The sequence below is a fragment of the Gasterosteus aculeatus genome, chromosome 4, assembly GCF_964276395.1.
Source record: "Gasterosteus aculeatus chromosome 4, fGasAcu3.hap1.1, whole genome shotgun sequence".
Lineage (NCBI taxonomy): Eukaryota > Metazoa > Chordata > Actinopteri > Perciformes > Gasterosteidae > Gasterosteus > Gasterosteus aculeatus.
Genome location: NC_135691.1, coordinates 34833704 through 34846527, shown reverse-complemented (window position 1 = coordinate 34846527; position 12824 = coordinate 34833704). Strand labels below are relative to the sequence as shown.

The following is a 12824-nucleotide window of genomic DNA, read 5'->3' as shown; positions in this document are numbered from 1 at the left end:
TCCATCACATTTCAAAATAAAATGCAGCGTTGGTGGAACGTCCGAACGTCTCCGGAGATTCGATTGGTTTGAGGTTAGTTACAGTCTTGTTATATGATTTTATATAAAATAAGAGCTTCTTTCATCTTGTAGATGTATTTTCCTCCACATTGAGTGACCTGTGCAGGTGTGTGAACCCCCCCCCCCTCTAATAATACCCCCGTGTCTCCAGCACCTTTGACTAACCTCCCCAGTGAAGTGGCTCCTCTCAGCCATCCCGCTCATTCGGCTTTAATGTGACCTACATTTGTCCGCTCGGCGCCATAATGAGACGTTTCGGCGCAGAAAGGACGGCGGTCGCGACACCGCGGTGAATGTCGCGTGCGTGCATTTCCTGTCCCGTCGCGCCTTCAGCGTAAAGCGCACCGCAATAAGACGTCGCACTCGGGAATTAAGCTCCGGGAACCGGACGCTTTGACCCACGGCGCGCGGCCCCCCCCCCCCCCCAAACATCTGCGTCGGAGGCCGGGTAAGTGTCGGCGAAGGCTCTGCTGTTTCATCCCGTTGTCCTCCCACGATGTCCCCTGTCCTCGGCCCGCTGCACGCGCGAGGCGGGTGCTCGCGCGTCCCCTCGGCGCAAGACGCGCAGCGCGCACCGGGCTCCGTTGGAACAGGCTGGCGGTTTAAAGCCGCCGTGCATTTTTCATGAAATACATCCGTTACAAATGCAAATTCGCAGAATATCTGATTTGATAGAAGGCACGTCTTTCGGCACGCATATAATCCACTATCAATAAAAGCACGAGGTTTGCTCTTTATCGAGGTGGCTACTTTTGGTGGAAGGGGGCTGAGGGGATTACAGGCGGGACAGTTGAAAAAGTTAAAGGTTTTATATAGATTCATCTTCCTAAACTGGTTTTATTTGTGCCGAATGTAAGTACACACGTCACTGCTCTGATCGAACACGTTACACTCCCCGTGTGCCTCATCAATATGCATCTATGCGTTCAAGCAATTCAAATTATTGAATTTCTGAATTAGATCTGGTTACCCTCTGCGCGGGCATGAGTGAAGTGGGTTATTTCGCACAATACTTGAAAGACACCAGATGTGGCGCGTGGTGGTGCACGCACGCACGCACGCACGAGGCGCATCGCGCTGCTTTTGCGTGGATTCCGCACATCACATGGATACGCGTCGTTACGTACGCTTTGTTCTGGCCGAGCGGCCTCATCTCTCTCCTGGAAATCATGACCACAGACCGTAAAGAATTCACATTCATTTCATTTATTTTCTGTAAAGTCACAAATCAGCCTCAGAAGGCCTTTACATTAGTAAAAATATCTCCCTCACATACTTAGTATCCCATATTTATGAATGACCATCCTACGACTTATCTCATAATTATGACTTGCGATGTCAGTGTTTAAGGTCTGTCGGAGTCCTTCGCTTCTCTGCTTACCTGGTGCTGTCTGGGGGGGCGTATAGTTGGGGGATGGGGGCTTTGTGTGCTGAAGGGCCTTGGACAATAACTGCAGTGTGCATGGAGGGTGGAGCGGAGCTGGATGTTGCGAGGAAGGTGGATGGAGGCGGGGCAATAAGGGGTGCAAGATGGGGGGGGTTGCAGCAGAAGGGAGGACCGAATAGGGGGGAGGGGAGGATGAAGAATAGACATTCACCCACTTCTTGGTGCCTTGGGATTTGGGTTTCCTCGTGGCTCCCGCGCATGTTCTTTGTTGTGTTCAAAAATGAAGAAACGCCGGACGGACATCGAGGTCATCGCTGATCTAAAGGTTAAAATCAAATGTGTTTAATAAAGGAGATGGCGTTGTGGTAAAAAGAACATCTCAGCTGAGGAGCCGCTGGTCTCAGCCACCAACAGGCCCCAGGTCAGTCCTTTGACCCCCCATAGTGCCCGTCTGTCGCCTCCACCAGCGAACTCCAGAACAATGGTTCCTACAGGTATTTATACCAATGCTTTAAGGCACATATGTCAGAGTCAAGGCCCGCGGGCCACATCCGGCCCGCGAGAAGGTTTTTTACGGCCCCTGGGATGATCTTGATTTATTATTAGAACCGGCCCGCAGACCGCAGCAAGCCGGCAGCCCGCAGATCTTTTACACGCACCAATACTACATTTCCCACAATGCAACGGTGACGCACCGAGCAGTAGGCTGCTTCATTTCAATATTTATTGGCACAGCAGTTGTCAGCATCACAGTAAAATTAACTTTCAGATACCCATCAAAAATGGCAAAACGGAAGGTGGACACTGAGAACCGGGGGTTTCAAACAAGGTGGGAGTCGGAGTATTTGTTCACGGAGGTAGCTGGAAAACCTGTGTGTCTTCTGTGTGGAGAAAGTGTGGCGGTACTGAAAGAGTATAATCTGAGACGACATTATGAAACGAAACACGCGGACAAAAACAAGAATATGGACATGGAACAAAGGCTACAAAAGGCAGAGGAATTAAAACGAGGCCTCAAATCTCGACAGGCTCTGTTCAAAAAAGCCAAATCACAAGGCCAGGCTGCTGTCAAGGCCAGTTTTATTTTGGCAGAAGAGATCGCTAAATCAGCCCGGCCATTTACGGAGGGGGATTTCATCAAAAACTGCATGATTAAAGTTTGTGACGAAGTTTGCCCAGAAAAAAGGCAACTCTTTTTAAATGTGAGTCTGAGCAGAAACACTATTGCCGAGAGAGTAGACCAGTTGTCCATCAATCTAAAAGAGCAGCTTGTGAAAAAGGGAAAAGATTTCATTGCATATTCCTTGGCTGTGGATGAGAGCACCGACATTTCTGACATTGCCCAGTTGTCAATTTTCATCCGCGGAGTGGACTCCAGCCTAAGCGTGACAGAGGAGTTTTTGGCTTTACGTCCTATGCATGGCACAACTACGGGGCATGATTTGTATGAAGAGGTGTCAAGATGTGTAAATGAGATGGAGCTGCCTTGGGAAAAACTCGTGGGTTTGACAACCGACGGAGCACCTGCGATGTGTGGACACAGGAGCGGACTGGTGGCGAAGATACGGGAAAAGATGCAAGAGGAAAACGCGACAGGTGAGCTGACAGCTTATCATTGTATCATACACCAGGAAGCGTTGTGCGGTAAAGCCTTGAAAATGGAGCATGTAATGAGCATCATCACGCGCACAGTTAACTTTATCAGAGCCAAAGGTTTGAATCACCGCCAGTTCAAGGCATTTCTGACGGAGTTAGAAACGGAGCATGGTGATTTGCCTTATCACACAGAGGTGCGATGGCTAAGCCAGGGAAAGGTGCTTCAAAGATGTTTCGAGCTTCGTGAGGAGATTTGTCTGTTCTTGGACAGCAAAGGGAAAGACACAACACAACTCCGAGACGAAATGTTTCTGTGTGAAATGGCTTTTCTGTGTGACATTACGAGTCATCTGAATGCAATGAACTTGCAGCTGCAGGGTCGGGATCGTGTCATCTCTGATATGTACAGTACAGTGAAGGCATTTAAAACCAAACTGACTCTGTGGGAGACGCAGATGCGGAAAAAAAATTTGAGCCACTTTCCCAGCTGCCAGACCATGAAAGAGAAGCTCTCTACCAGTGCGTTCCCGAGCGCACAGTTGGCTGATAAAATAGGTATGCTTGCCGCTGACTTTCGACGCCGATTTGCTGACTTTGAAGCACAAAAAAGCAGGTTGGAACTGCTCGGTAACCCATTTGCTGTTGACGTGGAAAGCTCACCACCAAACCTCCAAATGGAGTTGATTGACCTCCAATGCAATGATGCACTGAGGGCAAAATATGCGGCAGTGGGTGCTGCGGAGTTCGCCCGTTTCCTCCCCGACACAATGCCCCAGCTGCGCATCCAGGCTGCTCAAACGTTGTCTATGTTTGGCAGCACATACCTGTGTGAACAACTGTTTTCTTTGATGAACTTGAACAAAACATCACACAGAAGTCGACTTACTGCTGAACACCTCCACTCAATTCTGAGGATTTCCTCAGCTCAGGGCCTTACCCCGAACATTGATGAACTTGTGGAAAAGATGGGACACCACCAAGTATCACCCTCAACCTCAAACAAGTGAACATTACTGTGCAATCACATATTTAGAGTTTTTACTCAGTTCAAGTTTAAAAGTTAAAGTTTAATATTTGTTTTCACTGCATGTTACTTCTCCTTAAACAAAGTGTTGTTTTTGATTAATAGATTTTTGCACTTTATTTTATTGTATTTCAATCCAATTATATTTTAAAAATATTTCAGTTGAGTGGATGATAGAAAATTGCTATTATTGTTTTTTTCTTTGAAGTAAATTTAGCCCACTTTTGCTAAAATAGAAAATATAGGCTACTGATGGTGCCTTGAATACCGGTTTCTTTCATTTAATGTTCATGTTATGGGGATTTTTATATAAAGGAAATTTGTCTTTTGTGTCTGTTGAAAATTAAAGATTACTGACAGAGCCATAAGAAAATATTGCTTTATTTATCTGATCATATTGGAATATATTTGTTAGGTTTTCAGTAGGTTCAATTAGGTTCACTAGACTATATGCGTCATTTAAAATTTTTTCAATGAACATTCGAACAGTCCGGCCCTCGGCTTGTAGCTAAATTTTTTATTTGGCCCTCCGTCCATTTGACTTTGACACCCCTGCTTTAAGGTGTGAAAGTTAGTGTCCACACCTCTGGGAGTCTTCTGGTGAGTTCAATGTAACTCGGATTTCGAATGATCCTCAGTCAATATCAGTTGTTGTTCAAGTATTACATGCATGCATTCCAGTTGATTACATTACATCAAATACAATCATAACTGCATTGGTATTATTCTATTACAGTTGCAGAATTACAGTGGTTTTACAATATTGTCATTACTTTATGGATTACACAGTTTCAGAATCATGGCTGTATTCTGGTGTACACTATATGCATTTTTATTAATTTGATGAACCGGGTCGTCAATTTGTTTCTAACATCCTACATCTTCCACTGCAACTGTTCCTCTGTTTTCATTCCACATCTGGTTTAGGAAGTGTCCTAATTGGCCGCTACTCCACCTCCTCTCATTAACGGCTCCACCGTGAAAACAGCAGGGATTGTCGTTAATTTAAACCTCCGTGTTCCCCAAAAACATATAACGACGTTCTCTGTGACGACTGAGAGCAGAGGAGACGCGTTTGCTTGTGCAAGTGTTTTCACCCGGCAGAGAGAAACGGTTGTTCACACGTTGCCACGCGACGGTGACGCGTTCCGCCGGAGACACCTGCTCCACGGAGGGACGGCGGCTAGCCGGCTAACAGCAGAGGCGCTGCCGAGCCTCGGACCCCGCAGATCCCCGCGAAGCGAACGCACACGCGCTCCCCGCGTCAGCCGCGACCCCTCGAGCGAACTCCTGCGGAGGAGCGACTAAGACACGTGACACGCCGGGGAGGGAGGGAGAGAGAGAGAGAGAGAGAGAGAGGCGCGTGGATGGAGAGGCTAGCTGCTGAGCTAATGCGCGGCGGCTAAGGTTAGCACGGCGCAGAAACACGCGTCTCTGGAGGAGGGGAAAGAGACTCGTAGGTGTTTCCGTGCGTAGCTGCTGCAGATGGAGGAGGATACGCGGGAAAGTAACCCGGCCCGTCAAACGTTAGAGCTGAAGAAATGAACGTCACGGTATCAAGAAAACCGACGCGCTGCCAACCGGAAGTGCGAAAAGACGCTCAGCGTAGTGCGTCACCACGTAAAGCGTCGTCCGACGTACGTCATTTTGATACGAAATGGAAATATGTGCAAACATATTTTGTTGCTGAGATGCTGCGTTTTCTCTTGGGAATAATTACATTTTAAAAACAAGAGAAAATAAAACTAATTTCACACAACTTAGTAATGTTTTTGGATTTGGATTTTGTCATATGATATCTTAATGATTATACTACTAAAATAGTTTTCTGTTCGTGTAACCCAAAACTGAGACCAATTCTCCCTTCAGTATTGTCAAAATATCAGTTTTATTAAGATTCCAGATATGCAAATGATAAAAGACTCGCTTGACTCTTGTATGTAGTTTATAAACAGTGTGTAACTGACATGTCAGTTGGCTGTTCACGATGCCCATAATGAACCAGCTTCTCACCACTAAACTGGTTCAACTTAGGAAATCTGATCGGAGGTGAACGTTTTATTAAGTTCGCTGGATTTAGGAAAACTTGTACCGGATCCCTTAAAATCCATTCCTTCAAAATAAAAAATGGCTATTTTTTTATTGCGATGAGATATTAACCAATTTATCATCATAAAAGCGAAAAAGAGCTCAATCTAATGAATTATAAATCCAATGATAAAAAGCACCCGAGGTCCCTATAAACAGCTCAGGTACCTGGACCCTCGGCTCACTAACATGGTAATCAGTTAATGATTGTGTTGTTAACTTATAAACAAAATGGCTTAAAAGGGACTCTGAATCACTGCCTTGTAGAAGGGTTTCTGAGCAAAAGACTTTTAATGCCTCATTTTATTATATATTTTATTCGATACAATGCTTAAAGGGCTCATACAGTTTTTAAAAAACAACTTGTGTGTCTGCAACTCACTTCTTGTTTGCGATTGGGTTTATTTTGTTTGGGCATAATTTCTTCATCTTTTTAAAGTATTTCAAAAATCCCTAATATGTATTGTAAATTGTGTCTAATTTGTGAGGAAAAGTACATTTGTAGAAACCATTATACGTTGATATTTGATATATTTTATTTTGAAGGGAATCCCCGGAAGCCCCGTGTCTTACTCAGGGTAACTTGACTCCGCTGGCAGAGCCGGGCAGCAGTAACAAGCGGAGCAGCTGATGCTGCGCGCGGGCTAAAAATAATCAACGTTTTACACTTCGACTCTCACTGTATTCTCGGTCTTTTCTCTTTTTGTCTTCTTTCTTTCTTTTATATTTTTGAATCCAGACATCCGGAATGAAACGTTGTCATTAAGGATTATCACTTTTCTTTGAGGTAAGAGACATTTGACTTTCAATTACACTTAACGTTGGAATTTAACACTGCTTGATTTTTTTAAATGTTAGCTGGAGCTGTATTCAGTATTTTATTGTGGTGGAGTTTGTTAAACAGCATTGTAGTCTGACACAGGCTGGTTTTTGGTGGAAGCTGTAGATTTATATGAAGCAAAGCACAGAAATTGATATTTTTGAAACGTTGTGTTTACTCATTTTGGAGAACAGCATATTTATATAATCTAAATCATTTATAAACGGATTCCTATCGTACCATATTTTAAACTTTGACAAAAAGTATCACAGCTTTAATAGAAATATCTCTGCAGCATTTATCTATTTCCCCATTAAAAGTCTGTGTGTCCGAAACCGTGAAACAATTCTTCACAATTAACATCAAGATGTCTTAAACTCAGATGGCAACAAGGTGCAGCCATCTTTGTTTTGTTTTTGGAATTGAGACAAACTGTTAGTGGATAAATCCAAGGTGTTGTTTGACTGTGACAACAAATAAAGCCCATTGAAAAATAACGTTCCTAGATGTCTTAATTTTAGAATTAATTCTCTACATGCACCACGTAACCGTTATGCTACATGCACCAATTAGCCGTGCACGGCCACTGAAATAGCTCTCGCGCCGGACTTTGGGCCTGCAATTGTGTTTTGGTGTGTGTGGGTCTGAGTTTGCCTGTGTGTGCGCGCTCGAAGATGTCTGACCTCGTCCGCAAAGCTCAAGCCGACGGGCGACTGCCTGAAGACGATTGCAAGGCATGAGATTACGTAACACGCCATGCTGTGTTCACTCATTGTGTCGTTGTGTTGGTGTTCCCCCCCCAGGTCGACCCGAGGCTCGGGTGCAGCGGCCGGTCGGGGGCATGGCCTTGTCGTTTTGCGGCAACGACCGAAGCATCAACGACCGAAGCATCAACTCCTACAGCGTGGAGGAGGGCGTGCTCAACAATGGCTGCTTCGTGGACGCCCTCAACCTGGTCCCCCACGTCTTCCTGCTCTTCATCACCTTCCCCATCCTCTTCATTGGTAGGTTGTGGAGACAGACGCGCATACCGTTTGTATGTGCAAACACAAAACATACCCTGAAGCCCCAAATGTTGAACCATGCAAATCAAACAATAACCAGCGAGGTCGCAGACGTGAACGTTCTTCTCGGTTGGGAAGGTTCCAGGAGTCTTTGACTCCTGGAACCTGGAGTGTTTGACTCTCAGTGCGTTAATGAGAACTCGTCACGGTGGAACAATCTTCTTAATGCACGTTAGCGCTCTGATGGAGTACTCCCCCCCCCATGCGTAGCAAGCAGCTTTATGGATGGAGAAGGGGTGGAATTATCAGTAAAGTGGTCTTAAACGCGCCTCACCTTGCATCGCTCTGAGTCGAAAGCCCTTTGGCTCGTTCGCTTAAGTGCACGTGTGGGCGTCGACTTACTGACTGGATCCGCCCACTTAGACCAGAGGCCACCGCCTTGTCTCCGCAGAGACGTGTTGGGGTCGGTCAGTTTGGTGATCCAGGGGTTCAGAACCGCTGCTGCAGAAAGTCCTGAAACAGTCCGTAAACAAAAAAGGGCAACGACAGACCAGCTGGATGCAAACAGAAGATCCGTGTTGGACGTCTTCAGCTTCGTTGTGCAATAATCCAGAATATGACTCGGAAATAAGAACGTTCCCTGCTAATCGAATGGTTGGGACGCTCAATATGAAATAAGTGGACGCCACGCCTGTTCTACAGTTTCTAGTGAAACGATTAGCAGGAAACAGATTGTGTTCAGAAGAAAACTAATGCAAAGGAGGAAGAGGTGGCAAGGAAGGAGGGATGTGAGAGTAAGGAGAGGAGTGAAGGAAAGAAGAGAGGATACATCCTCCACTGTGCAACCCAGTGTAGTAAAGCGGCAAACAAGCCGCTCCTCCGGAGGGAGAGTATAGCATCTATGTTCTGTGTGAACACTCCTAGAAGCCTTCAGTCTGCTCCCGGAGGACTAATCATGCTTCCTGCTTCTGGTTTTTTATGGTCTCTGTCCCATGAGCAGAAACAGACCTCCAATACAATCCTGCGGTACCGAGGTCCCATAGTTAAACTAACCAGAACCTTCAGGGACTCGATCAGTGTTTGACCTCCAGATCCCTGAAGCATCCGGGCTTTGGCTTTAGATTCTACAGCTTCTGACAACATCTCATCCTTTAAGTCGGGTATCAGCTGCCTACCGCTTGTCTCCTTTTCCGTCTTGTCTCTTCCCCCGTCTGTCTCTCTCGCCCGTCCCGTCAGGTTGGGGCAGTCAGAGCTCCAAGGTCCAGATCCACCACAACACGTGGCTCCACTTCCCCGGACACAACATGCGATGGATTCTCACCTTCTCGCTGCTGTTCGTCCACGTCTGCGAGTTCGCGGAGGGCATCGTCTCCAACAAGTGGGACCCAGTTCTTTCATCTAAATGTCCGTTGTCGCGCGCAAAACAGTTGTCGCATTTTGGACACGGCGATCTTATCGTGTGTTTGGTTCACGCCGCAGGGAGATGTTGACCAACCACCTCCACCTCTTCATGCCGGCATTCATGGGCTTCGTAGCAGCCACGACGTCGGTGGTTTACTACCACAACATAGAGACGTCCAACTTCCCCAAACTGCTGCTGGGTGAGACTTACTCGCTCCGATTATCCTGTTTTTATCAGAGTCCAACCTGCGCACGATGTTGGATTCCATGCAGCTTCCTCCGGAGCTTCGATTGGACTCGTGAAATATTTATTCTTTAATGCAAATCATCTCCCACCACGATAAGTGAAGCCCTGCATCAATGTACGACGCTGTGCCACGTTTCTGTGTCCGCACAGTCCTGTTCATCTACTGGGTGTTGGCCTTCATCACCAAGTCCATTAAGCTGTGGAAGTTTGCAGAGCACCAAGTCGGCCCGCAGCACCTGAGGTTCTGCATCACGGCCCTGCTGGTGGTGCTGTACGGACTTCTGATGGCCGTGGAGGTCAACGTCATAAGAGTCAGGGTGAGTCCCTGCAACTCCTCCAACTGAACAAACGGAACAAAACACGTTTGGATTGAACTTTTTTGTCATTTGTTTGACCTCTCCTAAAATATTCATTCTGCTATTTTCATTCTATTTTCATCCCTTTCTCTCTCCGTAGAAATACGTGTTCTTTGCCAAGCCCCAAAAGGTGAAGCCTCCAGAAGACTTGCAGGATCTGGGGGTTCGTTTCCTGCAGCCGTTTGTCAACCTGCTGTCCAAGGTGGGCTGGATTGGATCCCTGCGATTATCCAAAATATGATATAAATAAGAGTTATTGATACAGAAGATCAGGAATGTCAGACAACGAGGCCACAAGTATCCAGTTAGAAAGTCTTTGTTCTTGTTTAGGTCTCATAATGAATATCAGAGGTCACTTGAGAATCAGTAAATGATGGATTGCATCTTTCTAGTCCACGTATTGGTGGATGAATCCTCTCATCATCGGAGCCCACAAGAGGCCCATCGAGCTGAAGAAGATCGGCAAGCTGCCCATCGCCATGCGAGCCCTCACCAACTACCTTCGGCTCAAAGACGCCTACGAGGACCAGAGGGTGAGTGGATGGACCCCCCCCCCCCCCCGCCTGCACCGCCAACGCCAGTGTGTTGGAAACCCCCCCCCTCCACCCCACTAATGTGATTTCTGGCTCCTCACAGACAGCCGAGGATCCCAACCGCGCGCCGTCCATCTGGCGCTCCATGCACCGGGCCTTCGGCCGCCCCATCCTGCTCAGCAGCACCTTCCGCTACCTGGCCGACCTGCTGGGCTTCGCCGGGCCGCTCTGCATCTCCGGCATCGTGAAGTACATGAACACCACGGACAGCTCCCCGCGGCCGGAGCACATCAAGAGCAACGTGAGTGCGAGGCTTTCATACTGTGTTTACCTCAGAGCGGCTACTCAATCAAGGTCCTCACATAAAACGTTTTCTGTGATATCCAAAGTAATGCTGCTAAAACACAGAAAATAAATATGTTTTGTCAAAAAATGTTTCATAAAAAAAAAAATTGTAAAAAAATGTTTCAAAATTAAAATTTAAACAGGCTAGGTCAGAAATTATAATTGAAAGAAATATGAGGTTGAAAAATAAATTGGAAAAAAAGTCCAAATATGTTAAGTCAAAAAATCTACATTTGAAAAAAATATTAAGACATTAGATATCATTTTTTTTCAAAGTCAAAATATGTTAAAAAATGTAATGAAAACATTTTTTTAAAAAAAAAAGTAAAAAATATTAGATCAGTGAATGTTTAAAAAAAAAGTCTTGAAAAAAAAGTAAAAAAATATTGGGTCATAAAATGTTTTAAAAAAATATTTTACGGAAATAAAAATCAAAATATGGTGGGGAAAAAAAAGTCATGAATAAAAAGTCCAAAAATATCAATACATTTTTGGATAAAAAATAAATAAATTATTAAACAAAAAATATTTAGAAAAAAGATAGGTGGAGAGGTAACACGCACGCGTGAACGCTCAACAGATGCACGCGCTGCTCATTAGATGTTCGGTGGTCCAGCCAGCCAATGAATGACTCACTCCTGGTGTGATGTCACCGAGGGCGCGGGCTGCAGCCATCATGTCACCACCAGGACGTGATGATATGTCTGTAATGCCATGATACGCCGATGCCAAAACATCATTGTGCGCATGATGCGTGCACACAATACTTTAAGGCGAGAGGAACAGCGTAACACACCCCGTCCCCATGGCGACTGCACATCCTAATCGAGTTTTAACCTCCTCAAAGCACGGAAGAAGGATGAGCCAGTAAATACTCAGTAAATAATCAAACATCGAAATCTTATACTTGCACTTTCACACAGTAGCTTTTAAATAACCAAATAATCTGGAAATAAAAGATTGTTGTTCTAATGATTAAACAAATCTTGTCATTATCAGAGCGAGTGGAAACCGCTCATAATTCTTCTGTATTTGTGTAGTTGTGTAAACAACTCCCTCAAACAACTGCATGTAATCAAACTGAAGCTCGGTCGAGTTCAAAGACTTTTGAACCTGACCAGCGGCGCTAACTGATGCGTGTTTTTATAGTGCGTCTCACGGGCAGCGCAGATAAAGAGCAGAACAGCGCTGCATGTCTGAGCGACGTGGAAAATTCCTCACTCCCTTCACACTTTAATGAGGGGGGGCCGTCAACAGTGTGTCTGTGTGTGTGTGATTTAAAATGATGGGGCCTTTTTAATCACAATAAATTAGGTCTATTGCCAAATAGCTTCTCACAAGCAAGATGTAGCTTTGGTTAAATGGTGCATAACACTAATATTAATAAATTATAAAAAACAAGTTGTTATTGCAATAAATAAAACAGGAAACATCCATACAGAGTATTGATTTTTATAAAAATTAAACAAAAATATGCAGAACATAATAAAAAATAATAATTGCAAGAGACATGAATACAAATACATTTATTTTTCCTCAGGCTGTAAATGTTTTTTTTTCTTCTATTGTTAAGTTTCCCTTTTCAACATAGAGGTTTATGGGGATTAAGCTTCCAGCTGACTGGTGACGTCCGATCACATTGGCACAGGTGGCTCGTGCACTTCATGTACCCCGTGTACTTTGTCGCAGGCGACGTCTTCAAGCGTGTACTTCCTGTGTACTCTGTGGTAGGCGACGCATTTAGGCGTGTACTTCATGTCCTCCACGGAGCTGCTGGAGAACACCTCGGTCCTGGCCGTGCTCCTCTTCCTGGCGTTGGTCCTACAGAGGACCTTCCTGCAGGCCTCCTACTACGTCGCCATAGAAACCGGCATCAACCTGCGGGGAGCCCTGCTGGTGAGCGCTTTGGGTCCACGGATGGAGGGAGAAGTGCAAAACATAAATGATGAAATAATGAAAAATA

General features: G+C 45.4%; 1 protein-coding gene and 1 pseudogene across 11 annotated transcripts in view; both read left to right on the top strand.

Moving 5' to 3' along the window:
- The first annotated feature begins 231 nt into the window (after window positions 1-231).
- abcc9 (ATP-binding cassette, sub-family C (CFTR/MRP), member 9) overlaps window positions 232-12824 on the top strand; it is a 34036-nt gene continuing 21443 nt past the window's right edge. For 5 of the 10 annotated variants that reach the window (XR_013467403.1, XR_013467404.1, XM_078101376.1 and 2 more), the window contains exons 1-9: window positions 6729-6942; window positions 7779-7979; window positions 9216-9357; window positions 9459-9580; window positions 9778-9944; window positions 10084-10185; window positions 10376-10516; window positions 10620-10817; window positions 12593-12757. Coding sequence is in view for 8 of the 10 variants with exons in the window: in XM_078101376.1 (XP_077957502.1) it covers window positions 7817-7979; window positions 9216-9357; window positions 9459-9580; window positions 9778-9944; window positions 10084-10185; window positions 10376-10516; window positions 10620-10817; window positions 12593-12757 (1200 nt within the window). In the remaining 2 variants the exon portion in view is untranslated. Of the gene's footprint in view, window positions 509-1615; window positions 1942-4629; window positions 5705-6728; window positions 6943-7778; window positions 7980-9215; window positions 9358-9458; window positions 9581-9777; window positions 9945-10083; window positions 10186-10375; window positions 10517-10619; window positions 10818-12592; window positions 12758-12824 lie in introns of those variants that run through there. The other 5 variants (XM_078101373.1, XM_078101372.1, XM_078101374.1 and 2 more) reach the window with 3 other exon arrangements.
- On the top strand, window positions 1963-4440 carry LOC144406208 (general transcription factor II-I repeat domain-containing protein 2 pseudogene; annotated as a pseudogene). Its single transcript, XR_013467405.1, has one exon. The product of XR_013467405.1 is annotated as a general transcription factor II-I repeat domain-containing protein 2 pseudogene (transcript).